Raw genomic sequence first — 27489 nt, 5'->3', positions numbered from 1 at the left:
CAGTTTGTAAAGTCTATTTTTTTGCTTCCCAGCTCCAGTTCATTAAAACTAATAACCTTTACAATAGTGCTAAAGACTAGAGAAGCTTACAATTGCAAAAACTTATGATAGGTTCCGTGTAGCTTTAAAGTAAAAGTCCTTACGCCGTACAGGAAGCAATTTTGACCTTTTTGTACAGAATCGAAACGTTTTGAGCCTCTTTAGAGAGAAATGTATGGTTAACTCGAAAACTTTGTAAGCGTCAATCAAAAGATTTCATGAATGCAACAAGTACGCCGTTTTTATGTAACAGAACACATTTTCTTAATGTGTATTTTTTTTTATATTTTGTGTATCCACAGTCTTTCATACCCCACAAACAACCCCGACGGCTACACTGTATGCGATTTCACACATTTCACCTGCAGACCTGGTGGCGAAGGACATATCCTTAACAATTTCAACGAAACTCAATGCCTCGGAGCTCCATGAGCGTATACCATACTGTCATTGTAGTATGACGATATTGAATGCTGAATATCAGTCTAGCTAATTCCGCACCTGCGCTTCTATGGGGCTCATAGAGCCACGTGGACTTCAATGATTCCAAAGCATTTGAAGGGTATACAGTGCTCATCCGCAAATAAACAGATCCCAAAAGCTGCCAGATCACCGTAATTTTTTTTCAAGCGGAAGTAGTAGCCGCGATCAAAATATTAGAAACACTGATCAGGAAGTACGAGCTGGAGGAGAAAACAATCGAGTCCTGTGCTTGTGTCCTGTGCACGCCAGAGCCTTACTCTAACTGTTGAAGTGGCACAGCTATTAAATGTAGAATCAGCGGGCAACATCGCTTCTGGTTTTTAATAGGGATTTTGGTCATTGATTCAACTTGTGGTGACACTATGAACTCATTCAGTCTATGTGAGGTCATCTCGGACCAGCCAATTCAAACAAACATAGCCTAAACGGTCTACTATATATTCCGTCATATATACATATATAATCACTCATATGTGCACAAACATTGTTGCCAATTTTTGATATAATTTTTGTGCAAATCATAGTTGTCCCACGAGCAAACTAGAGGACACAAATACAAAGTTTTTACAATTCAGTTATAGGTGTTCTTATAGCTTCAGCATTAAGCTATCTTAACGTTTCTTAATTTATCTTGTGCACATACATGGGGGTGTGCCAATTATTACTCAAAAAATTGAACAGTAATTTTGAATGTTATAAATAAGTAAGTCTTTAGAAAAGGCAATTAGCACCACCAGCAGGTTAGGGGGTCAGAATATACCCGTGGTAGGTATGCCTGTCGTAAGAGGCGACTAAAATATCAGATTCAAGGGGTTGTGTAGCGCAACCCTCTCAGGTTGCCAGCGCAATATATAGCTTCTCCAAACCCAATTGTCAACCTCACTTATCCGTGGCGAATCCTGCTTCATTAACAGCCGAGACTCTGGCGACCCCAAGCTCCTCGTGGAACTAGGGGGTGGGGTGGGAGGGATGGCCTGAAGGTTTAATGTGGGCATATATATCGTTCCCGAGATGGTCGGGCTAGTACCTTAATGGTGATGTGTTACCGAAGCGTACCGGATCTGTATCCGGCAAAGGACCATCACATCGATAACACTCCCCAAAGCCTTCGGGGAAAAACCTTATCGCTACAACAACAACAACCAAAAACGCGGCGTAATATCTGCCTTATCTTTTACTCCGGTGAGATGACATAAGGTCAATGGCTAAAATCTCAATTGACGTTATAACCACTTCAAATGGTCACCATGTCAATTGAATTTGGTACCTTTCTCAATTTGACTTAAGGAGATTTCCGTTTGGCCTCATGACAATTTTTCAAAAAAACCATAGCCCACATAAAGCAATTCAAGATCAATACAAAACCAAACCTCTATGTCCGAAGAGGTAAGACGTTTAGTTGAATTAGGACTTCTTATTTCGAAGGACTCTAATTCGATTTTCACTGTTAAAAAATCTGAATTAGGAAAAGTAGCAACACATACCGGACTTTGGAATGCAGAATTCTCATTTCATAGAAATCCACGCTGGGCCAATGCGATTTTTCACTAAAATGCGACCGGAATATAGAAACAGAAGCACGAATAAGTACTTGCTGTCTCATAGAGGACCTCATTGGGCAAGTATTTTATCAAAATTTTAACTAAAATGGGACCAAAATACCATTTCTATATTCAAAATTTTGAAATAAAAGCATTTTTTTTCATGCGAGTGAACAAAACTATAGCGAAAAAAAATAAAACATAACTATAGTTCAGCAGCTAATGCAATTGTAATACATGGAGGGGCGAAACAAAATAATTGAGCTTATATTTGAAAAAAAAAATTATTTTATGACCATTTCGGAAAAGCTGGATGGTCACAGTGTCAATATCTTTGAAATTGAACCAGTTTAAAATTTGGCGTTGCGCCCTTTCAACATGGTCATAACTTCAATTGCATTCGTGGCCATGTGAAGTGGTCATATGCTCAATTGACGTCGTTGCCTTTATGTCAGCCCTCCTTATACTTCATGCAGAAATATCGATTGATGTTCAATTCCAAAAAATGATTGAAGAGCCAATTTTTATTTGCTAATGATGAGTTGCACAGTGAGTAGAGTAGAATATTTCTTGAGTACTTATCAAATCCATTTCAGTGCCCAAAATTGATATACATAACTCAATTGGACAATCTTTTGTATGTGTCGACGTGGTGTGGGGGTGTTCTACATCGCCTGCCACACCGGAGGTTATTGATTCATGTCACGGGCAAAGCGACATCAAAAATCTAGAAAAAAAAAGTTCTTTTATTTATAAATAAAGTTTTTCTAAAGGCTTGGTTTCCTCGAAAAGCGGCACCGTTAACTATCGACCGCTATACAGCCGATTATTCGAACATTATAAATATGATACGATTATTGTTCAGCTCTATTCATGAAAGATATGAAGTCATCGGTACATCCGAATATTATTAGCAATAATTAAATGTGCGAGGTAGCTAAGCGGTTAGAGATCTCGATTTTGTTGTCAGGCGTCCGGGCTCAAACCCGTCTGACTATTTCCATGACCAAGATTGGGTTAAGTTGAACTAGCCGCTCCATGAGGCCCTCACCTAGACTGATCAACGACCCTATCAAAAACCAGGACCTGGTTTATCGTCTTCGTAAATATTAGAAGCTTTCCAGAACGTATGCCACTTGCTGCTCCTAAATCTGACAGCTGTATCACTCCTAATAACTGGAGTCTAAGTCTGGCAAGCGCAGTGCACTAGCCCAGAACGTGCTCAATCGGTTTCTCTCCCAACCCGCACTTTCTACATATGCTATCACTGACCAAGCCTACTTTTAAGGCACGTGATGCCAGAAGGCAGTGTCCAGTCAGAATAACCGTCATGAGTGAACATGCCTCTCTTTTGATTCGTAGAAGTTGCTTTGTTAGTCCAAGTTGTAGGGCCTATATACGATTTTCAACAAATTGCAGCCTCGCGCTCCCATTACCTTTTTCGTATCTTTAATTTTAAGAAAAATATTCATCCAAATTAAGGAAATATTTTCTATGACTTGAATTAATCCTTTTTATTCTAATATATGTTTTCCTCAGTTTTGGCTATCAACTCTGGGACCCTAGTTTTTACAATCGCAATTTATCTTCTTATGTTTTTATCTGCTTATTTTAGTAGGCGCCAATAATTCCATTAACCTAACCAGCTCTCTACACAGAAATCCATTTACTTTCACGTCGCACCTTGCCAAATATCCGCACCCACAAGGCATCCAGGTATGCGGCTGCGGATGTTTACCTGAATGCGGAAGCTCCACGTTTGCGGATGCGATTGCCAACGTTTTCAACAGTCAAAGTTCATGCAACAAAATTAGTCATTCCAGAAGTCCTGTCTAAATATGACATAAAACAATCCCTTTTTAAAACTAGCATCCACACAAATACTTAAAATATTATGAACAAGAAAGGGTGTCTTAGTTCGGATGTAACTGAATATTTTATACTCAGCGAGAATTTCTGTACAGTTCAGATAAATTAATTTTCTAATTTTGTTATGATGGATTTTTTTTTGTTTGAGGCTCTACAAATGTTGTGTAATGCTTGATGGTAACAGAGGCGTGGCACCCTCCATTTAAAAAAATGTTTCCCAATTTCCTCTTGCAATAAACCTCGGTAAGTGATACATAATTAATACAAAACTATTTTTCGCTAAAATATAGCTTATTATTCTAGTCTACCACCCTTTAAAACATCTTTTTTCTTGCTTCAAAGAAAGTATGTGTTCCCAATTTTATTATTTTTCGAGTTATGGCTCTCGAAATGAATTGCTTGGCCATAAAGGGGCGATGCCACGCCCATTTTCAAAAATTCTAGTTTTTTCCTTTTTCTTGTTATAATTTCACTCGGGACTCCTTTTTGCAAAGATATAGCTTATTTTATTCATCCTCGACCCTTTTAAAGAGGCTGCTATATAAAAATAAGCGTGGTCCCTAACCGATTTCGTTAATTTTTCTTCGAAGCACTCCTTATGGTAAATGCAATTTTTCTAGAAATATTTCCTGCTATATGCGGCGGCCACCGTGGTGTGATGGTAGCGTGCTCCGCCTACCACACCGTATGCCCTAGGTTCACACCCCGGGCAAAGCAACATCAAAATTTTAGAAATAAGGTTTTTCAATTAGAAGAAAGATTTTCTAAGCGGGGTCGCCCCTCGGCAGTGTTTGGCAAGCGCTCCGGGTGTATTGCTGCCATGAAAAGCTCTCAGTGAAAACTCATCTGCCTTGCAGATGCCGTTCGGAGTCGGCATAAAACATGTAGGTCCCGTCCGGCCAGTTTGTAGGGAAAAGCAAGAGGAGCACGGCGCAAATTGGAAGAGAAGCTCAGCCTTAGATCTCTTCGGAGGTTATCGCGCCTTACATTTATTTTTTTTTTTATATGGAAATTATGTGTACCCAATTTTATTAAGATCCGTAAATGTGTCTTCGAATTATGGCTCCCGAGACATAGAAAATTACTTAGTCATAAAAGGGGCGGTGCCGCACCCATTTTCAAAATATCTTTATTTTCCTTTTTCTAATAATAACTTCACTTGGAAAATGAAACACCTTTGATATAAAACCCTTCTTTGCAAGGATTTAGCTATTTTATTCATCCACGACCCTTTCAAAAATGATTTTATATAAAAATGGGCATGGTCCCAACCGATTGTGTTAGTTTTTCTACGAAGCATTCCTTAGAGTAAAGGCAACGTCTCTGCAGAATTTTATTATGATAGATTTAACGGGTTTTGATTTATGATTAATAATATTTGTAAAATTTATTTTATCACAAGTGGGCGGTATCACGCCCATTTTCAAACAGTTTTTCAAATTTTTATCAAGAATCTCAACATCAGTCGATGCATTACATTTTAACATTTTAGGTGTATTATTTACTGATTATTCAGGTTTTTGTGTTTTCCAAAATGTTATATATATAAAAAGTGGGCGTGGTTATCATCCGATCTCGCTCTTTTTAAATTGCGTTGGAAGATGAGTTCCAAGGAACCCATATACCAAATTTCAATTAGATTTCTCAAAATTTACTCAAGTTATCGTGTGTACAGACAAACGGTCGGACAGACGGGCGGACGAACGGACGGGGGTCATATCTGAATTAATTCCCCTTTTCATCCTTAGCATTTTAATATGTGGATGTCTATATCTATCTCGATTAGTTTATGCCGTTACGATCAACCGTTATATTACCAAAGCTTATATATTCTGTGTGCACGCACGCTGAGTATAAAAATATGACACACATCACCGTGGAATGCGCGGTGTGCCTATGAGGAAAAACCAATCGAAATCGATTTATTTTCCATTACAACTAAGTATTTTTTTGTTCTATGTACGAATGTATGGGTTTGTAGGATATTTGCCTAGTTAAAGTTCTTCTGTTACATGAACAAAGCTTCATTAAGCAAATAAAATCAGTGAATTAATTCTCGAAAACTTCGCAGCATGAGTGATTTTACATTTTTAGATATCTCATCCTACCTTTTATTTTTTTACTCAAATGATTTTCAAATTTCCTTATAAACACACATGTACAGCTGCGGTCAAAATCTTAGTAGTGGACATACTTAAAATTGAATGGATTAAAAAAATACCTGTAATAGCTTCTATAAAAAATATTAATTTTTCCCTCTCATATCCCAAATAACTAACAAATGAAATCGTCAAACAATTTCAATTTTTATCTTATTTTAATATTTACAAAAACTGCAGCGGGTTTTGAGCGGTGAAAAACTTGGTTGTGTAATGATTGTAAGTATAATTTTGACATAATTTTTGTATAAAGATGGTTTTATTATATAACGGTTGGTTGTCGAGATGGATATAGACTTCAATATATCAACGTCATCGTTATCGAAAAAAAAATTGATTTAGCCATGTCCGGCCGTCCGTGCATCTGTCCGTTCGTTGACACGATATCTTGAGCAAATATTGAGATATATTCACCAAATATATACTGGATTATCTGGACCTAGAATGGATTGGTATGGAAATGAGCCCAATCGGACGATAACCCACTTTTTCGAAATGAGATAACTCAAAAACAAATACAACCATAATTTTCCAAAAATTATAAATATGGACTCGGCACCACCCACATTTAGAAGAAGAAAATTTGAAAGTTTAACGAGCCATAAACCAAAAGCCCTTAAAGATATTACATTGAAATTTGATAGAGACACTACCCTTGGCAAATTATATAGACTGAGTTAAGATAATCAAAATATACTTTTCCTAATGGTCTAACCTTAACAAAGTTTACAATACAGCGTTTCAAGTGCGCAGCTGGGTGTGTAAAGTTCCGTTAAATTTTCAATGGGGTTTATGTCTGGTGACTGTGGTGGCCATTTCATGACGTTGATTTGGCTTTACTCAAACTTCCTTTTTTGCTACTTTGCTCGAATATTTCGGGCCTTTGTTTTGATGTACTTGAATATATCAATATATGAAGCGCTAGTAATAATTTTCTTAACCCAAGCCTAGATAAAAAAAGACAGTCCAGATTATAATGCTGAAAACTCGATGCTTTACGTTTTTTTCTATACTTCGGGTGTTATTCGGTGTGAGGAAGTGGCCGCCTTACATATTGGCGTGATCTCTATCCAACATACATGACAACATTCGATCATCCGACCATGAAATGTTGCTAAAGGAAAATTCAAATATTCTTTGGCAAATCGAAGTCTCTTTTTTATATGCCTTTTAGTCAACAATGGAACTTTTATTGAACTATGGATATCCAGGTTATGCTCACGCAAATGCTGACAAATGCTCAACGCTTGGAGACACTTTTGGGACAGCTTTAATCTAAATAGCGGCCCCAGATATAAACTGCTTTGAATATCTTATGATGTATTCAATTTCTCTTACCAACATTGCTGGCTTTCTTCCTCACTTTTTTACCACTTGGCTGGCACTTGATGACATTACGTACCGTTGTTGGTGAGCAAGTATTTTGCAAGAAATTTTGCATTTCCACATAAGTTTTGCCATCAGCAATCAATTTTTTTATGAGGGCGCGCTGATCAGATATGCAGAATGTCCCTTAAATAAACTAACCGCCCGTTCCTTTTAAATTTTTCAGAATTATAGTCGCGAAAGTATAAATTTTTTGTACATTTTTTCACGCACTTGTAAGATATTTACTGACTAGGAAGCCGTTGCAACTTAAATTCCATACAAATTTAACAAAACCATAAGGTTAATCCTAACAATTGGTTTAATGTTTGAGGCCGTTTTCTAAGTCTAATGGATTTTGCAGTGCATACCGTAAAACTGTTGCGATAAAAAAAAACTTGTCTACTTAAATGAAATGAACCAAAAGCACTACTAAGATATTGACTGCAACTGTATGTACATAAATATTAGGGGAATGGAAAAATAAACCAAAACACATATTTTCAATAAAGTAACTGTAACATAAATACATATGTAGATATGTATACATTCTTTCCGTATTCCGTATGTATGTATGTACGTAGTAAAATGCCATGCAAATATAAAAAATCACTCATACGCCCCGGGGGGTTAGTTTTATGTAAACAATAGATTTGCGTTTTAGAGTGCTCTTCAAATAGAACACATTTGCTTACCTTCTCCACCACAAAAAGGTTCAATTAAACTTTTCACTTTTTTACATTCTATGCGGGTTGATGAATATTGAATTTTTTCTTTGCGGTATATCAAAAGTTTTGAGTAAACTTACCTTACTTATAGTGTTTTCTTTTCTACACAAAAATGTCGCCACTTTCAGGAGCAAACATTTTTAAGATTCTCACTTCGCCCTGTGAAATTGCAGCTCACTTAAAATGTTCACTGCCACCCGGCATGACTTGAAAAGAACAAAAATTGTAACCCCGTAGGTGAGTTATGTTTGCTAGAAAGTGACAGATAGTATACTGTGTTTATTTGTCAATGTGATTCATCAGCTGATTAACAGGGCTGTTCTCTGCACCGTCAATGGCAGCGAGGGCAAGTAATGTTGCATTTTTGCCATTTTTAGGGGTAGGTTGTTGAGAAAAGATAATGATGCCGTCTATTGAGGCTACGCTGATTTTACAACAGAACAAAACTTTTGAAGAGTTGGCGTGAAGGCGAAATTTTCGTGTAGAAAAGAAAGCACTATTAGAAAATAAGCTAGTTAGATTATGTGAATAACAATATATTGGAAAAATGTGCACCTTATATAAGGCTTATTTTAATTGAAAATTATATATACTGCCTGATGTCATCAGCTATAACATATTATTTAATGGTTAGCTGTCCAAGGTGACCATCTAGCGAGTCAACTAAAATGGAGACGGTACCCTTGGATCGCAGAACTTGGCATTTTGCAATAGTATGGCATTTGAAGTTGACCTTGAAACGAGTGGTAAAAATGTATCCGTTGCCTTGTACTATAGGCCAGGCGGTGCGTTTTTGCTACAAGGGGTATACAATAATGGTCAAGCGAATGCCCTTTGAAGTAACTCTCACGTTAACGTACTCAGGCTTACCTTCAATTTGCTGGGTATTGTAGGTAGTCGAAAGGCATCACTATGACTGAATGTCTTCCAAAATGCTATATTGAGCCAATAGTCAACTAGACTTACTTAGTTTGATGGCCAAAGACGTCGCAAATAAAAACAATAACAAAATTAAGCAAACTGCGTAGACTAGCTTGGGTTGACGGTTCGAGAGAGGCTTATACACTTAGTGCTTTAGTGGGCATACCTCCCTTCGCTATTCTACAGGAAAAAGATGCAACACTTGCTGCATTAAGAACGCAAAATATTCTGAGCTAAAAAACGGAAACATGACAGGGCATATGGAAGTAATTAGAAATTCATAGATATTGCAACTACGTGTATCAATGGACTCCATGCTCAGGATCTCACGAATTTTAAAGTGTTTGTGGACAGTTCTTTTTGGGAATCAAAGAACTCATCATCACTCGGAGGTCTGGTTCACGGATGAATCAAAATTTGGTGAAGCAAAAACAGGAGCTTATACCAATGCTAACGCACTTTTTTTCTGGCAGATACCCATGCAATAGAAGTTTGCGGTTGAGCATGTCTACGGAGATATTTATCATCGAGGAATATCCTCATTATATTAGCCTTGCGTGACTTGCGCGCTTACACAACTACTTCTATGCTAATTGATTAATGCGTTGGAATACCAAATGATGGGAGTCAAAACCAAAGTTTTGTTGAGAGGCGTGAAGGTAATGAACAGATAGACTATCTAGCCAAGCAGGATCTATAGCAGCATTCTATGGTCCAAAGCTCTTCTGTAAACAACGCAGTTCTGTTAACACTGGTTTGAATGCCCGGCGCAAAAACAGAGAAAATTAATTATACTTCCATTCCGCCAGCGGGGATTAGGGGATTAGAACATACCTGCGGTAGGTATGCCTGTCGTAACAGGCGAATAAAAATTCTAATATATTCAAGGGGTTGCCAGCGCAATATATAGCTTATCCAAACCAATTTTCAACCTCACCTATTCCTGGCGAATCCTGTTTCATTAACAGCCGAGGCTCTGGCGACTCCGAGCTCCTCAGGGATCTAGGGGGTGGGAGGGCGGTATGCCCCAGAAGGTTGCATGTGGTCATAATACATCATTCCCGAGATGTCCAGGTTTGGTACCGGAACGTAACGCATCTGCGCAGGACCTACGAGCTCTCACTGGGTACTATACTGTACACTGTAGCCTACGGTATCGACTAAGTAGGTTAAGTCTATCCGACACACAAGTCTGTCGCTTTTGAGATCTGGAGGAAAAAACGCCGGTTCACATTTTCTGCGTGACTTTGAATCGCTTCGTTATATCTAGTAAAAATCCTGAAGAAGTACTTAAATACTGTAACGAATTTACTCGCAAATCCTCTTATTTGCAACCCTCTGCTAAGTTCGAATCACTAACTGTTGAATAAATAACTCCAATATTTAATAATGCAAAATGGCCTTTATTAAAGTACTTCACAATAACACTCAAACTTTGCAACGAATAGCTTACTTAATAACCAAACTGATTGATAGCTCAAATGAAACTCTACTTCGCCTCTACTGTCGCGCCTTTTATACTTTTTGATTTCTCATTGCATACTTCCAGGCTTTTCTATTCCAGAACTTACTAGTTAGTTTCAGCTACAAAATCACCAGCCACAACTACGTTTATAACTTCTCATTTGAGTAATACTTGCACAAATGATAGCCCTCTCTTGTGACAACTCAGATAAGATATATGCATGAGTTTGTGCATTGGTTCTCCGCTGCTCGTATACGTACATATGTGTAGACGCAATTATTGATTCGTTTATGTAGATACATAATGATTGAATTATTGATGTGAATTCACGTTACTGCTTAGCATCGGCCTGTAGATGGCAGTACCCCTTATTGTTGCTAATCTTCGTAACAATACATTTAAAGCCTTCACATAAAGTAAAGTCTGAAAGGTCATGCACGACAGTCCTGAATAAAGTTCGCAGTGCATCGAAGTCCAATAATGTTATGGAACCTTTGACAAGCATACTTACTCTGGATTGACAATTGTTTCGCAGTTGTACCAAGTTTACCTGGTGGCACGAAGAAGATGATCGGCGTCTGCCCGTGTGCGTCTAGCTGTCCCGGAGCTTCAGCCACTTATGTGAGTTCGTTGACCAAACGACCGACCAAACCACCAGTTACGACAAACCCAAGGTCTAACAAGAAAAAATTTACGCACACGTAAGGGTTAAGGAATTTCTTACCTCATCACTCAATATGATCGTTGATTAACCTTTTTAGAAAGCGACACAACACTTTGTCTTTTGCCTAGCGGTTCTTCTATCAATTACTTACCGCTCTTAACCCACCCAACCATGACTTCTCAGATGTTAATGAGATGTCCCAAAGTAAAGCAACAACAACAACGAATTTCAGACCATTCTTGCAAACTTAACAATTCATGTTTTATTTAATAAAAGACTAATCAACTAAAAAGAAAAAGATCAGAATTTGATTTCATACTAAATTTAGTACTAAAGCAAAAAAAAAAGTACCAATATTTACTATTAGGCTTAAGTCCGAACACCTATAGGAACGGCATGGAATCGAAACTATATGCAAAAAGGAATCTTACAAACTTACTAAAGAGTGTGTGATATTTAAACAGGTGAAATATTATTAACACAGAAAAACGAATCATATTAAATCAAATATAGGTTATTTGATTGAAATTTCCGCGGTTTTGAAGTATGTTACGAATTCAGTATTAGTAAATATTAATCTCAAATAATTTAAAGACATTTCTAATACCAACTCGTTTCGTTGATTCTCTCGTTCTCTCACGATTCACTGATCATGCTGAATGATCATTAACACGGTAGTTAAATAAAAAATTATATGTACATATGCAAAACAAAAAAAACCAAATGGTATGAAAATATAACAATTTTATTATAAACTTACGTGCATTGATGTGGCAGGAACTCGATGAAGGCCTTCTACGATGCTTCTGCTTTGCTGTAAAATGGTACTATAGCACATATGTAATATTCTAATTAGAATTCGATATTGCGATTGCTTCGAGTTGCAATCAGATTTTTGTTTTCTTATTCTTATTGGAACGCCAATAAGACATTGGAAACTCTCTCTCTCCAATCACTTAAAAAAATATCACTCTCTCCTTTTCTAACTTGAACATTTAATTATAACAAACTATATTTTTATACTAATTTTACTTTAATTTTCATGAACCATGAAACTCAAAAAGATTATAATTTTCTTTGTTAAATTCAAAGGAAGTTCATTGAAAACTTTCGCACACATTTAATTTAATAAAATTATGTCACCTACACTATATTTTTCTCTCTCTTTCATATTTAGTATGTATATGCTTTGTTTCTTTAAGTTATGTATTTCAAGGAAGTATACATATTCACATATTTATAACTTTAATTGGAAGATTTAATTTTTACAATTTTTTATGTTAAACATTTTTTCCGTGTTTTTTTCTTTTTTTGAACATCCTATATTCTGAAATTTGTTTAACTTAAATTTTTCTATTATATATGTTTTTTTCTCGATTTTTTCACCTCGAAAATATTTTTAGTCAGACTATTACGACTAAACCGCGACAAAACTAGTTGCATACTGGAAGTCAAGAGGAACTTGGAATTTCTCGATTTCTCACGACTCTTGACTGCATTTACTTATGTATGTATATACCTTTTTTTTTTTTTTTAAACAAAAAGAATTATTTTTTTTTTCAAAGGTTTAAATATAATATACTTATACAATTATTTTATTACTCCAAATTTTGTCACTGCAACCAAGCCTGCGAGTTTTCCATGGTGAAGTTGATGATGATGTAGCCCCAATCCGTGTCATTGTGAGTACCAATCCGAACATTGATGGATCTTTTAAATATTATAGCTTTAATTTGCGGGTTACGCGTTTAGATTTTCGAAAATCCGAATTATTTTTCTCTAAGAAGGATTAGCGAATCTTTAACTTTCCGCTTTACTTGTGGAACTTACATCCGAGCGATTTTTAACTTTTCGCCGATACTAGGATCATCGCGCGAGTATACGTTTTAGGGCAAACTTTATCCAGCAAAAGCTGCCCGCTATCCTAAATCCGAGGCTTTTATAGGCACGGAAAAACAAGTAAAAAAAAGGTGGCGTGATGCGAAACGGAGATAATTAAATAGGGATGGAGATAGATATTTATATAGGTTTGTCCTTTTTTAGTTGTTTTATAGGACATTATCTGACGGTAACTTGTGTTTTAACCCTTGCATTCCTTAATATCTTTTCCGTGGTACCACCCTATCTTATCATGTATGTCTTGCAATTGATACATGGAGTTTCCTTTTGTGGCGAGAACTGTAGCTTTTACAAAAACGGGTGCTAGCTTGGCGTTAAACCTATTCGCTTTGTCGCTCAGAACGAAATTGCGCCGATATACATTTTCACCTACACTGAATGGTTTTACTCTGCTTCGGAGGTTTTAGCGTTGAACTGATTTCTCAAAAGCGTTTTGTATGTTCTTGGCCAACTCAGTACGCACGAGTCGGAGTTTGTCTATGCGGTCTATTACAATAATAATGATAATTGTTGGCAGTCCCGGGATGTTACTATATTGCGAGATATGTCCAGTAAACTTTTTTATTACCAGGAAAGGAAAACTCATCTGCAATTGTAAGTAGGTGAACTTGCTTGGTAGACGCCATATCCTGCCGAGAATTCTGCTCGATTTAATTAGACTAGGAGGGGAGTTTAGCTTTCTTCGGTAACCAGCCTACCTATATTGTACTTGTAGAACCTTTTATCCCTGAACTGACATTACCTTTTGTAATACAGTCAAGAAATTTTGTCAGTCTTTTAGTTGAAACTCTCAAGTTGACGAAGATAAATTTATTGTCGAAGTTTTTTTTTCGAACCTGGCAATTCCTATATCTCTATGTCTTCTCTCCAAGTTATTATTATAAATATGTCTGTGGTTAGCAGCCACTGCAGCTGATTTGCGGTATCTGCGCTTGGTTTTGCCTAAGTACCAGTTTCAAGCAAAGTGGTTTCTTGCAGCAGCTTACGCAATTTTTTGTTGGGTTTATATGCATGTTTGAGTAAAGTTGTGTGAGTTGTTGTACTAGTTTCTAGGGAGATAGAAAATTGCTATTTCCTTACGATTTTCTCGCATGTCGTAAGTACCTGCAAAAATTGTAAAAACTGAAACCCGTTATATTGAGTGCATTCAAGCTGACATGCAATTTTGCGAGCTTCTAAACAAAGGGAAAAACAAATAAAATAATACAATAGGCAAGTAAATTACCACATTCATACATATAATTGGTTTTCACACATCATTTCTGGTATTTCGATTCAAGACATTGGACATATTGGAATAACTGCTTAAATAAAGTGTAAAATTGCTTTAAAAATATGCTTAATTAATTGACCAATGAATTTTCGATTCCAATCATAATAATTTCACAGGTCTAAGATTTGTACACGGAAAGTGAAGCGAAGAAAGTGCGCAAAGCATCTCAAGAATCAAAAATTTTTAAGTTGAAAACATGGATATGAAAATGATCAGAAATCCAATAGAGCGTTACTTTTGTGGTTTGTGTTAAGTTGGGTAGAAAATTAAAGACTAAAGTTCTCTCTCTTTAAAGAGAGCCTTTCATATACCAGGCTAGGTATCCTGAACGGCATCAAAATAAGGAAAAGATAATCTTTGGAGTAAACCAAAATAATACGTGCTTAGTGCAATTTACCTCCGAGCTGATTTAGACCAAGCTTCTCCTACAATTTGCTTCGTGCTTCTTTTAAATTTTCTCTACATTGGCGGGACGGGACCAACTTGTTTTATGCCGACTCCCAACGGCATCTGCAAGGCAGATGAATTTTCACTGAGGAGCATTTATCGCAGAAATACACTTCATTTGCCATATCACTTCCCAGGGGCGGCCCCAATTAGAAAATTTGTTTTCTAACTGAAAAATCTGTTTCCTAAATTTTGATGTTACTTTGGCCGGGAAAACTCGGTGGTCGCCTGATATTTGGAATTGATGCCAGGGCACCTCGGTGGTCCCCTGATATTTGGAGTAATCAAGAGAAAATATCTCGGAAGGATTAATGCCCTTCTTCAAAAACGTAACGCAGATACATATTGTAGTGACACAGAGAGTCCTGAATTGATAAGAAGGGGTGAGTGATGACTTGAACGTTCTAATTGCCGGCTCCAATTGGCGTAAAATTCGCTATTCGCACCTTAACAGCTTCCGCAATCTATAGCTTAATGTTCAGTCATTCAAATGATAAGAAGATATTCAAAGTCAATAAAGTTCGCTTGTTTAGTCATTGAAACTAAATTAGTTTGAAAAATATTTTTGGGAAAATTTTACTACTGAACAATCGTCGAATAGTTCTAAACAGATAAAGGTGAGTAAAATTATTCCTAAATATACCAAAGTCACGAATGCGGCATACCTTGCCTTTCATTTCGAGATTTCGTAGTCAGTCTTCCTTTCGAAAATGTACTTTCTATAACTGAATCCACACAGATAAAGTGCAATCAGGTTTTTGACTGCGGAAGTTACCGTCTATAAAGTTTGATTTTGGCGGCATTTGCTGTATCAGTTTCAGTTTTAGTCTTCTTTATGGTTTCGGTTACAGTACTTCTTTCGGCTTTAGTTTCGGTTTCACTTGTAATATCTGTTATGGTTTATTCTGCCTTTTCGATTCTGGCTTCGGTTTCTATTTTGCTCAGACCGGTACCGCAAGGTTTTGGTAACAGATCCACTGTGATTATACTTCTTGTTCGATTTCAGTAATGGATTCGGTTTCCGATTTATTCCTGGTTGCGGTCCTACATAGTTCCGGAATTGGTTCAGGCTTCGCTTCCGTTGACGAATCCAGAGTCGGGTTTGGTTACCGTCTCGTTATTGTGCAGTTTCGGTTCTGCTTCCAGAGATGGTTTAATTGTAAATTTGGTACTGGTTGCAGTCACGGCTTTGTTTCCAGCTCCCGTTTCTATTTCGTCTCTTTTAAAGTTTCAGTCCCCGCAGTCGTGCAAAACTATATAGTATATATTGCATATAAATCGTACCAATTTTAATTTAAAAAATAATAAATATCATAAATGACATTTGCTCTTAATATGCACTGATTTGTGTCATGCATTTTAATTATTGTTCTTGTTACGTTGGCCTTACATTTTAATAGTTAAATATGTTGGATGAGTGCCTCTGAAAAACGGAAAGCACATTCCTCAAAGTCACGTATACGCCATGGCATGCTGTGTTTTGCATATTTTCAGGTCAAATTACTCCAACAAATGCGCAATTCGTATAATTTATTATCGTTTTTATTAATTTTTATATATGTTAGGTATGTATGTGTATGTATGTGAAAATTTTATATTTGTCTTTTGAAATTAAATGTAAACGTTTATCAACGCGAATTTACATAAAATCAGAATTTACACAAATATTCGAATATTGGTTAGAGGTCATACATATATATGAGCACTTAAATGGTTAACATATTGAAAGAATTATAAATGTATGGATATTTACAGGCCTTCATACTTTTTTTGCACGCCGCCATCGAATGTCAAAAAATATCGGCTGATTCCAATGCCATACAGATCGGCCATTTCACCTGAGAGAAGATCTACTGGGATTTTCCTGGATAAAACATGGATCGCGTTGTCGGACACCGTCCGATAAGCACATGCTATTCGTATAGCAGTAATGCGGTAGGCTGCTAGTATATCTTTTTGGTGGACCATTTTAGATCCGTGCCATACGGATATATATAATATTATAGAGCTGGTTACTTTGGATAATAACTGACGGGTAGATTCACCTGGGCTAGAAAATGTCTCCCCCACCGCCCTAAAGTGCTCCTTAAAAGTTAGTTTTGAGTCAGTGATTACTCCTAGATATTTTAAGGAAGGCTTTGAATTTATTTGATAATCTCCTATGGTTAGGACCAACTCATCCACAGTCCGCTTTGCTCACCAGAACCACTTATGCCTTATTGCTAGCAATCTCCATCCCCATGTTCGTCAGCCATTCCTTTATTCTTACCACGGCGTCATTACATAATGCTTGGAGCAGATCAAGTTTCTTGGCCACTGCTACTACGACAATATCATCTGCATAGCCGACAATTTCCGTGCCTCCGGGAAGGTCGATTTGTAGCACACCATCATACAGATCACTGTAGTGCTTTTCAGGTGAAAGTAGTAGCCGTGACCAAAGCAGTAGAAACACAGGAGGCTTAAACAGCAACTAAGGCAATCATCTCACATAGTTCAATAGCTTAAAGTGCGTTCGAGTGTAAGTGACCCTAAAAGGAATCATGATAGGAGCAAATATACAACTGTATTGGCTTCCTGGGCATATGCAAACAGATAGAAATGAAAAAGCAGATGAGCGCGCCAAAAAGTACGCATTCACTAACATATGTACCGTTGACGTCCCAATAAGATTGGAAGAAATTAAAAGAAGGCGAGAGTTGCATATAGACAAAGAAGCACGAAACCAAACGCGGGACTGAAAAGTGTTAAAGATAATGGGCTCGTGCACTGTACTCGCTAGGCTAAGGCTCCAGCTATTAAGAGTGATCAGATATCAGATCTATAAAGAGCTAGTAGCATAGGTTCTAGGTTTCTAGAATTTACCGAACTTATTTCATAATGGAGGTCCTGGTTTCTGATAGGGTTTTTTTAGTTTGGTCCTTGAGCAAACATCTGATAACACCATTGACCCATTCAGTCTATTTAAGGTTCTCACGTACCGGTCAGTTCAACCTTACCTTACCTGTTCTCTGAACACCAAATAATAATTTATGAACATCCAAAAAAATTATTTGGGGAATGAAAAATGCCCAATACGTCATAATTGCTATCATTGCAAATGGACGTTATGTCCGTGGACTAAAGAAAATATTCCACTTTTAGAGCCGTTGCCCACATTCTTCTATGGCTCGATTTGGTAGTGTACGATGGGCGGGGTCTAGAAGCTAACTGAATTGTTTTTGAACACAGTTCGGAGCTGTACGTGGAGGGCGTTGTCTGACACCCAGCGAGCTTAGGGGCTTAGAATATACCCGCGACAGGTATACCTGTCGTAAGAGGTAACTAAAACACCAAATTGATTCAAGAGCTAGCGCAACACTTCCAAGGGGTTGCCAACGCAATTTATAGATTATCCCAGTCAATTTTCAACCTCGCCTACCCGTGGCGAATCCTGTTTCTTTAGCAGCCGAATCTCTTGTGACTTCAAGTTCCTCATGGAACTAGTGGTGTTATGGCCTAGAAGGTTCCATGTGGTCATACTAAATCGTTCCCGAGGTAGTCGGGCTAGTATCTTATCGGTGCTTGTTACCGGAACGTACCGGATCCACATCCGGCTAAGGACCATCAACATGGATAACATTCCCACAAAAGCCTCCGAGAAGTGTCCTCATCGCTAAAACAACAACAGTAGAGCGTTGTCTGTAGTGCGATATTTGACATCAACATCCTAACCAACGATACCGGGTAGAAAATGCGTTCTCCGTCACAGGTTACGTTTGCGCCCAGTATGCTAGTAGGAAGTCTAATCTCATGCCTACAAAGCCTACACACTACTTGGGAATATGTCTGGAAATGGTTAAGCCGTATTTTACAATGGTCAAAGTTGAGATTATTCTATTAAATATGGAGCTAATTCCTTTGCGAAACGCATTAAACGTATTCAATCAAGGTCAATATGTATAAATTTCATATTTGCCTTTGTTACTATCGTTTTAAGGGGAGATACAGAAGAGTATCATACATTTGATTTTTTTGGACCACTCTTATATGCATATATAGTTGTAAACCACAAAGCGACATATTACGAAGATGATTAAACCCTCAAGTTAGCCTTTTAACAAATTAGTTGGTTATGATTTCATGGCCCACAGTTTCCTTTTGATGTTAGTCTCACATACATTTATTTACAGACGTAAACACATATTAATACATAACTACATGCACATGTGGTAAACGAAAGTAAGAAGCGACTTACTGAACTTCCCAAATACCCTTGAGGTTACAAAACCAATTTTACATACAAGCACTAAAACTATATTTGCATACGAAGAATTTGAATAAATTTGTATAGCATCAACATTAGACTGTCCCTTATTTTCCAAGAAGTTTGCCCCCTTTTATCGATATGATGCAATATCAAATGGCGATATTTTTTAGTCCCTACTTTTATAATGGTATTTTTTCGTAATCAAGTATTCAAACCCCGGTCTCCCATCGTAGCTGAGATATCGCAAGATTTATTTCATGTTTTGGTTAATGAAGTCTTCCTCGCAAGTATTTACCCTCAAAATTATATTAACTAAGTTCTCATCTATTTTGCTTTTATTTCCGTGGCGAATATGGGGCTTAGAGTAGTTAATGTGACACGGCTTTCCCTTCTTCCAGTAGAGTAGAGCATTCGTAGATTTTACCTGTACCTGTGATATTGTTACAGCACCAAGGCAGGCGTTCTTACTTTAAAAAAATTTGATTTTTCTATTTAAAAAAATTTAATTTAGGAAAGGTTAAAACAACACAACATGTATGTATATAAGGAAATCAATGTTTTGGCCATTTCGAAAGATCCTGGATTTTTGCCTCAAAATCTCGAAAATCGTTAAAAAAATTTCAGGAGTAGCTCCTTGCGGAGGTATTGTCCTTCATTCACTTACTCCAGGGAAGCTTCGAACGTAACCACGATCTTACGGACTGATACTGCTGCGTCTGCGGAAAAAAAGAAATACTTAAAATGGTCACACTTTTGTCTGTATGTCTCGTCCAAAGCGTAGTCTCACCGAAGGAGATGCTCAAGGCTAAACCCTAATACTCGCCATCGACACGATTTCTTTAAATCATTGTGGTTCTTTGCTGGTCTCGTACAAAAGCTGTGAGTTGCAATTAATCGTATATTAATAGTCAGTTTGCATACATACGGACAGACGGACATGGCTAAATAAACTCAGCTCTTCATTCTGATCATTTCGATATAATTGGTGAGTCTACCTATTTTCCTTTAAGGACTTACAATTTTGAGATTTGTTACAAAGTTAACATACCATTTCATTTTCATGAGAAGTATAAAAACATATTTTGTACAAAAAAAATGTCGGGCGAATAGGGACAGCCTAATACTATAGAGTTAATAAATATTTAGGTATATATATATAAACATTCTACAACGTTTCATTTTTATTTTATCCCACACACTCACAATCAAATTTTATTTTCTTATTTTATAGCAGAAAACACAAGAAAATTTAAATATTTAAACTGACAAACTGAAAATAGTAAACATTTTGCTCTGCAACAAAACCATTTGCATTATTAATTATTCACTATTAAATGATTTTTTTTTATTTGCGTTTATCTTCTCTAGGTACATAGTTGGTATCTGCTCGACTGCAACAACAAAATACTTGTGAAAGACCAATCAATATCTTAATGTGCTTCCGACACGACCTTCATCCATTACTAGCACATCAAGGACGATTACAAACTAACAAATAAATATTTATTACATACTTGCATACAAACATCGCCCATTATTTGTTAATAAAATGGTTGTAAACGGCGTACAAACATCCGCCAGTGGCAATTTGACGTCCTCCAGAATAAATTCATCATCCTACATATCGCGTTTTACATGTTTCACATTTTGTCTGCTCTCTGTCCTGCCGTTGCCGTTCTTCACAAATGCAAATCGTAAGCTCAATCAATCAAATGTGCAATTTATTACATTTTAAATAAGTTTGTTTATAAATATTGCGGTTGCTAAATATATATGTACATACATACAACCATACCTCCTTACATATGTAGCATAAATATTTGATTTATTCAATTTTGCAACCTTTTTATACTCAGTTGAGCAGAGCTCACAGAGTATATTAAGTTTGATTGCATAACGGTTGGTTGTACAGGTATAAATGAATCGAGATAGATATAGACTTCCATATATCAAAATCATCAGGATCGATAAAAAATTTGATTGAGCCATGTCCATCCGTCCGTCCGTTAACACGATAACTTGAGTAAATTTTGAGGTATCTTAATGAAATTTAGTTTGTAGGTACCTGGGCACTCATCTCAGATCGCTATTTAAAATGAACGATATCGGACTATAACCACGCCCACTTTTTCGATATCGAAAATTTCGAAAAACCGAAAAAGTGCAATAATTCATTACCAAAGACAGATAAAGCAATGAAATTTGGTAAGTGAGTTGAATTTATGACGTAGAATTGAAAATTAGTAAAATTTTGGACAATGGGCGTGGCACCGCCCACTTTTAAAAGGAAATTTAAAATTTTTGCAAGCTGTAATTTGGCAGTCGTTGAAGATATCATGATGAAATTTGTCAGGAACGTTACTCCTATTACTATATGTACGCTTAATAAAAATTAGCAAAATCGGAGAAGGACCACGCCCACTTTAAAAAAAAATTTTTTTTAAGTAAAATTTTAACAAAAAATTTAATATCTTTACAGTATATGAGTAAATTATGTCAACATTCAACTTCAGTAATGATATCGTGCAACAAAATACAAAAATAAAAGAAAATTTCAAAATGGGCGCGGCCCCGCCCTTTTTATTTAATTTGTTTAGGATAACTTTTAATGCCATAAGTCGAACAAAAATTTACCAATCCTTTTGAAATTTGGTAGGGGCATAGATTTTATGACGTTAACTGTTTTCTGTGAAAATGGGCGAAATCGTTTGAATCCACGCCCAGTTTTTATACACGGTCGTCCGTCTGTCCTTCCGCATGGCCGTTAACACGATAACTTGAGCAAAAATCGGCATATCTTTACTGAACTTAGTTCACGTGCTTACTTGAACTCACTTTATCTTGGTATGAAAAATGAACGAAATCCGACAATGACCACGCCCACTTTTTCGATATCGAAAATTACGAAAAATAAAAAAAATGCCATAATTCTATATCAAATACGAAAAAAAAGGGATGAAACATGGTAATTGGATTGGTTTATTGACGCGAAATATAACTTTGGAAAAAACTTTGTAAAATGGTTGTGACACCTACCATATTAAGTAGAAGAAAATGAAAAAGTTCTGCAGGGCGAAATAAAAAACCCTTGAAATCTTTGCAGGTATTACATATATAAATAAATTAGCGGTCTCCAACAGATGATGTTCTGGGTCACCCTGGTCCACATTTGGGCCGATAACTGGAAAACGCCTTCACATATACAACTACCACCACTCCCTTTTAAAACTCTCATTAACACCTTTCATTTGATACCCATATCGTACAAACGCATTCTAGAGTCACCCCTGGTCCACCTTTATGGCGATATCCCTAAATGGCGTCCACCTATAGAACTATGGCCCACTCCCTCATAAAATACTCTTTAATGCCTTTCATTTGATACACATGTCATACAAACACATTCCAGGGTTTCCCTCGGTTCATTTTCCTACATGGTTATTTTCCCTTATGTTGTCACCATAGCTCTCAACTGAGTATCTAATGTTCGGTTACACCCGAACTTTTCCTTTCTTACTTGTTTTATTTGTACTTGGAAGTTATGTAAATTAGGAACATCTTCGATACGGTGGCTTAAAATAGTGTTTGAATTATTTAGGTCGACCTAATACCACGGGATTATGCGGTTTATCGACTCGGCCAAACCTAATGGGAATACCGCCCCCATGTTGGTTGGATGGAATATGGCGCGTAACACATTGCGCTGCTCGGTCCAAAAACATTCTCAAATAGACTGCACTCCTTACACTGTATGACCTTTTATACTCTGCTGAGCAGAGCTCATAGAGCATATTAATTTTGTTCGCATAACGGTAACCCGAAAAGGCATAAACTAATCGAGATAGATATAGACTTCTGTATATCAAAATGATCTGTGTGAAAAAGGAAATTCATTTAGCCATGTTCGTCCGTCCGTCGTCCGTCCGACCGTAAACACGATAACTTAAGTAAATTTTGAGGTATCTCAATGAAATTTGGTATGTAAGTTCCTGGGCACTCATCTCATATCACTATTTAAAATGAACCAAATCGGACTATAACTACGCCCACTTTTTCTATATCGAAAATTTGGAAGAACCGAAAAAGTGCGATAATTCATTACCAAAGACGGATAAAACGATGAAACTTGGTAGGTGGGTTGACCTTGTGACGCAGAATAGAAAACTAGTAAAATGTTGGACAATGGGCGTGACACCGCCCACTTTTAAAAGAAGGTAATTTAAAAGTTTTGCAAGCTGTAATTTGGCAGTCGTTGAAGATATCATGATGGAATTTGGCAGGAACGTTACTCCTTTTACTATATGTGTGCTAAATAAAAATTAGGAAAATCGGATGACGAGCACGTCCACTTAAAAAAAAATGTTTCAAGTCTTTTAACAAAAAATTGAATATCTTTACAGTATATAAGTAAATTATGTCAACATTCAACTCCAGTAATGATATGGTGCAACAAAATACAAAAATAAAAGAAAATTTCAAAATGGGCGTGGCACCGCCCTATTTCAAGTAATTTGTCTAGAATACGTTTCATGCCATAATTCGAACAAAAATTTACCAATCCTTGTGAAATTTGGTAGAAGATTAGATTCTAGGACGATAACAGTCGACCGTCTGTCCTTCCGCTCGGCCGTTAACACGATAACATCAGCAAAAATCGATATATCATTAACAAACTTAGTTGACGTGCTTATCTGAACTCACTTTATCATGGTATTAAAAATGGTCGAAATCCGACTATGACCACGCCCACTTTTTCGATATCGAAGTTTTCGAAAAATTTAAAAAATGCCATAGCTCCATACCAAATACGAGAAAACGGATGAAACATGGTGATTGGATTGGTTTATTGACGCAAAATATAACTTAAAAAAACTTTGTAAAATGGTTGTGACACCTACCATATTAAGTAGAAGAAAATGGAAAAGTTCTGCAGGGCGAAATCAAAAGCCCTTGGAATATTGGCAGGAATACTGTTCGTGGTATTTCATATATAAATAAATTAGCAGTACCCGACAGATGATGTTCTGGGTCACCCTGGTTCCCATTTTGGTCGATATCTTGAAAACGCCTTCACATATACAACTAAGGGCCACTCCCTTTTAAAACCCTCATTAATACCTTTAATTTGATACCCATGTCATACAAAAACATTCCGGGGTTACCCTAGGTTCATTTTCCTACATGGTGATTTTCCCTTATTTTGTCTCCAAAGCTCTCAGCTGAGTATTTAATGTTCGGTTACACCCGAACTTAGCCTTGCTTACTGGTTCTAGCTTAAAAATATGTCTCATCTGCTCTTTGCATACCTTGACGATTTTGCTTTTCCTCGCCTCTTTCTATTGCGGTATTGCTGTTCTCCAGTACAGCTTCCACTGTATCCACCCGCTCAGGCTACCTCATCTTCCTATCCAAAAAAAAAGTCTGAAATACGATTCCGCAAGTTTTCGTAAGACTTTTTGAAGGTGTCGTGGCCCTCCTCCATTATTGTGATCATCATTCGCATCCACGTCCAAGACCACCCGTCTTATGCGCCCTTCTTCTTCAGCAGCTTCTCGTGCTTAAATGGTGATGCCTCCGCATTATAAGCGATGTTGCAGTATGCCAGTATGAGTGTCTGATGCCCGCTCGATAGATAACCGCGAGGTCCTAAATACTGTACGAAGGGAACATATATGAGTATAGAAGTTTTTAACTAATTGACGCTTAACCCTACGCGCGATTTTGACGAACCCTCCCCAATATTTAGGAGAAACTAGTTCGACGCCACTTTACCGCGACTTTGGGACTTTCCTTATTAACGCACCCTGTACCACGGCACATTTTTCCATGCTCTGTTTATACAATTAACTACGCTTGCTTCGCAATACGCGAAGTACCCTGCAATCGTATTCACCACACATGGGATCCATACCTTAGCACTTCTCTCTGCCAACTCAAATTGTGCGCACTTAATCAGCACTACTGTGAGAGACTGGTCCGGCAATAGCCCGAGTCAGCGTTGCCTCTTTCGGTTTTTTTCCGAGAAAGTGGGTGTTTTGATGTTACTGCCCTTTGGCTTATCAACCACCTCCACATCCTTACTCTCTGCTGTTTGAATAACACCAATATTTCCTACTCTTGTTGGCTTGCAGCTTTCAACGTGGTTGCTATTTGGGGCCCTTTTTCTTCCATCATGTCAAGCCACTTAGAAGAAACATTTTCATCTTCAGCCGACTGCTGTCCTTTGTTTTGTCCGAATGTTTTTCTTGTTTAAAAATTATATAGGGCGCGATAACCTTCGATCAGATTTTAGGCCGAACTTCTCTTCCAATTTGCGTCGTAAAATCAACATCTAAACCAAGAAGAATTAAACAAGGGGTGCCACAGGATGGTGTGCTATCCCCACCTTTGTTTAACTTCTACATATGAAAGCTACCTTAGCCACCAGAAGGAATCACTATCGTTTCCTACGCCAGGCCCACAGATCGATGAGCTTTGAAACAAAATAAACGGCTACCTCCCTGATCTCTCCAGTTTTTTCGCCTCGCCATGTTTGACTCACCCATGGTAGCGATATCAGTTTGCCTGACTTGCAGTAAAATTTTTTTTTCTCCCCTTATAATCGCTAAAAACTTAGGGTAGAAGCAACCCCTAAAGCACTGTTACATTGTCTGGTGTGGTAAAGGTCGAATAGCACCATCGATAACGTGCCTAGCCCCATGATCCGACTTCGCAGAAAATTCCCATCCATCCCATTTGCCAATATACTGAATATTACTTCAATAGTTTTTTTTTTAGGTAAACAAGTTTGCGCATAACTTTTCCGCTCATCGTAATGGAAACTCTCATTTGTATATCAAAATTTGTACATCGAAAACTGATCATCGTGGTCTTTCTTGGAAAACAAAAACTCTCTAGCAAAGCCCAGATTATTATCTCAATTTAAATATTAAACAATTTCCTCAATTGTCATAATGCCTCTTAAGGTCCTCAGCGGCAGCCTAATTCGCTTCAAGGACAAGAAACCAAAATTGAGCACGCATACATACAGTCAAACATATTGTACACTCGCTATTTCTTTTATAATCCTTTTTTGTGTGGGTTGTGAAACCAAAGCCAAATAACCATATTTTTCAAATTTTTCCACACCGCGTTTCATCAATTTGAACTGACCACTGAACCTGACGTTATTGCACAACTTGAGCGTGGAAATTGCGTTCAACGCACTCTTTGAAACAATTAAAATTCGTGCCTGAAGCATTCAATATTCAGAACGAATATGTTTCTGTGTATATGGGCGGATGTGGGGGCTTGTGTAAGCAATGTTTTGCTGTTGGCGCTGTGAATAGAGCTGGGAAACTGTCGATATTGTCGGTATAAAGTATTTGCCAATTTTGAGTAAAACTATCGATATGATCAGCAAAAGTTTAAACATATTAAAGAAATAGTCTTAGCATCAGTTTGATGAAATGCTATGACAGCAAGAAGAAGAAAGAAGCCCTTACTGACTTCATTAGTGCTTTAGCGTCTAAGCTTTTGGCTGGCCAACAAAGCGAGCCAATCGCTTCTTTGCTGCGTTACCTGGAGCGCAAGAGAAATAAAATCACTTCCCACCTCCAGTATAGAGGCTTCCCTTTTCGTTACCTCCCATAGGCAAATGAATTCCTGCTATCCCAAAGCATCTTCCTTCATTCGCATTATATCGCCTAGCCAGCGTAGCCGCTGTGTTTTATTTCTGACTACTTAATCAATGTATCTTTTGCTTCGGTATTCACTATTCTTAAACTGTAAAGATGCTGACAAAATATATTTTACTACCGAGCCATAACCAGACGGATCGGCTGGTTGTTAAATTACAGAAAAGTTACTTAACAATAGGGATTGCAAGAGGACAAGAAATCAGTGGGCAGGGCGCGGCGCAGGGTGTGATCACCTCTGCTGTGGACGCTGGTCATCAACCAACTGCTCAGGCGGTTCGATGAGCGACCAGCCAAACTTGCGACTTACGCAGTTGACGTTCCAATTGTGACAAGTGAAAAGTGCCTTCTAACGATTAGCTCTTTGATGGATCGGGCTCCTCGGGACATCATACTTGGGCATCTAGTGTCGCAATGTAGAGAAAACGGATATGGTCTTGTTTACTAAGAGGTACAAGGTCTCAAATTGGACCAAACCCAAGCTAGAAGGAATGATCTTGCAGGGGAAACTGCACAAAATATCTAGGAATCTTCCTTGACAGTAAGTTGTCGTTTAAGTTCAACGTTCGCTATTTGTAATAACGAGTGCTTTATAATTGATGTTGTTGAAGATTTTCGGTATCTAGGTGTAACTGTAAACCAAAAAATGAACTGGGGCATCCACATATCCCGCCTAAAGCATTATCTCCAATATTCTTTCCGTTGTTTCTA

The 27489-nt window shown here is 37.4% G+C and overlaps 1 protein-coding gene across 2 annotated transcripts in view; it reads left to right on the top strand.

The window, feature by feature from the left end:
• The window catches only part of Tbh (Tyramine beta hydroxylase), a 94760-nt gene that overhangs the window by 4708 nt on the left and 62563 nt on the right, over positions 1-27489 (top strand). Inside the window, exon 2 of one of the 2 annotated variants that reach the window (XM_067769539.1) lies at positions 20471-20796. The exons of the other annotated variant lie outside the window; for it this stretch is intronic. Coding sequence (XP_067625640.1) covers positions 20652-20796 — 145 coding nt within the window. The 5' untranslated portion in view covers positions 20471-20651. The remainder of the gene's footprint in view (positions 1-20470; positions 20797-27489) is intronic. 2 annotated transcript variants of the gene reach the window in all.

The sequence above is a fragment of the Eurosta solidaginis genome, chromosome 2, assembly GCF_040869045.1.
Source record: "Eurosta solidaginis isolate ZX-2024a chromosome 2, ASM4086904v1, whole genome shotgun sequence".
NCBI lineage: Eukaryota > Metazoa > Arthropoda > Insecta > Diptera > Tephritidae > Eurosta > Eurosta solidaginis.
This window is presented reverse-complemented; position numbering and strand designations above follow the sequence as displayed.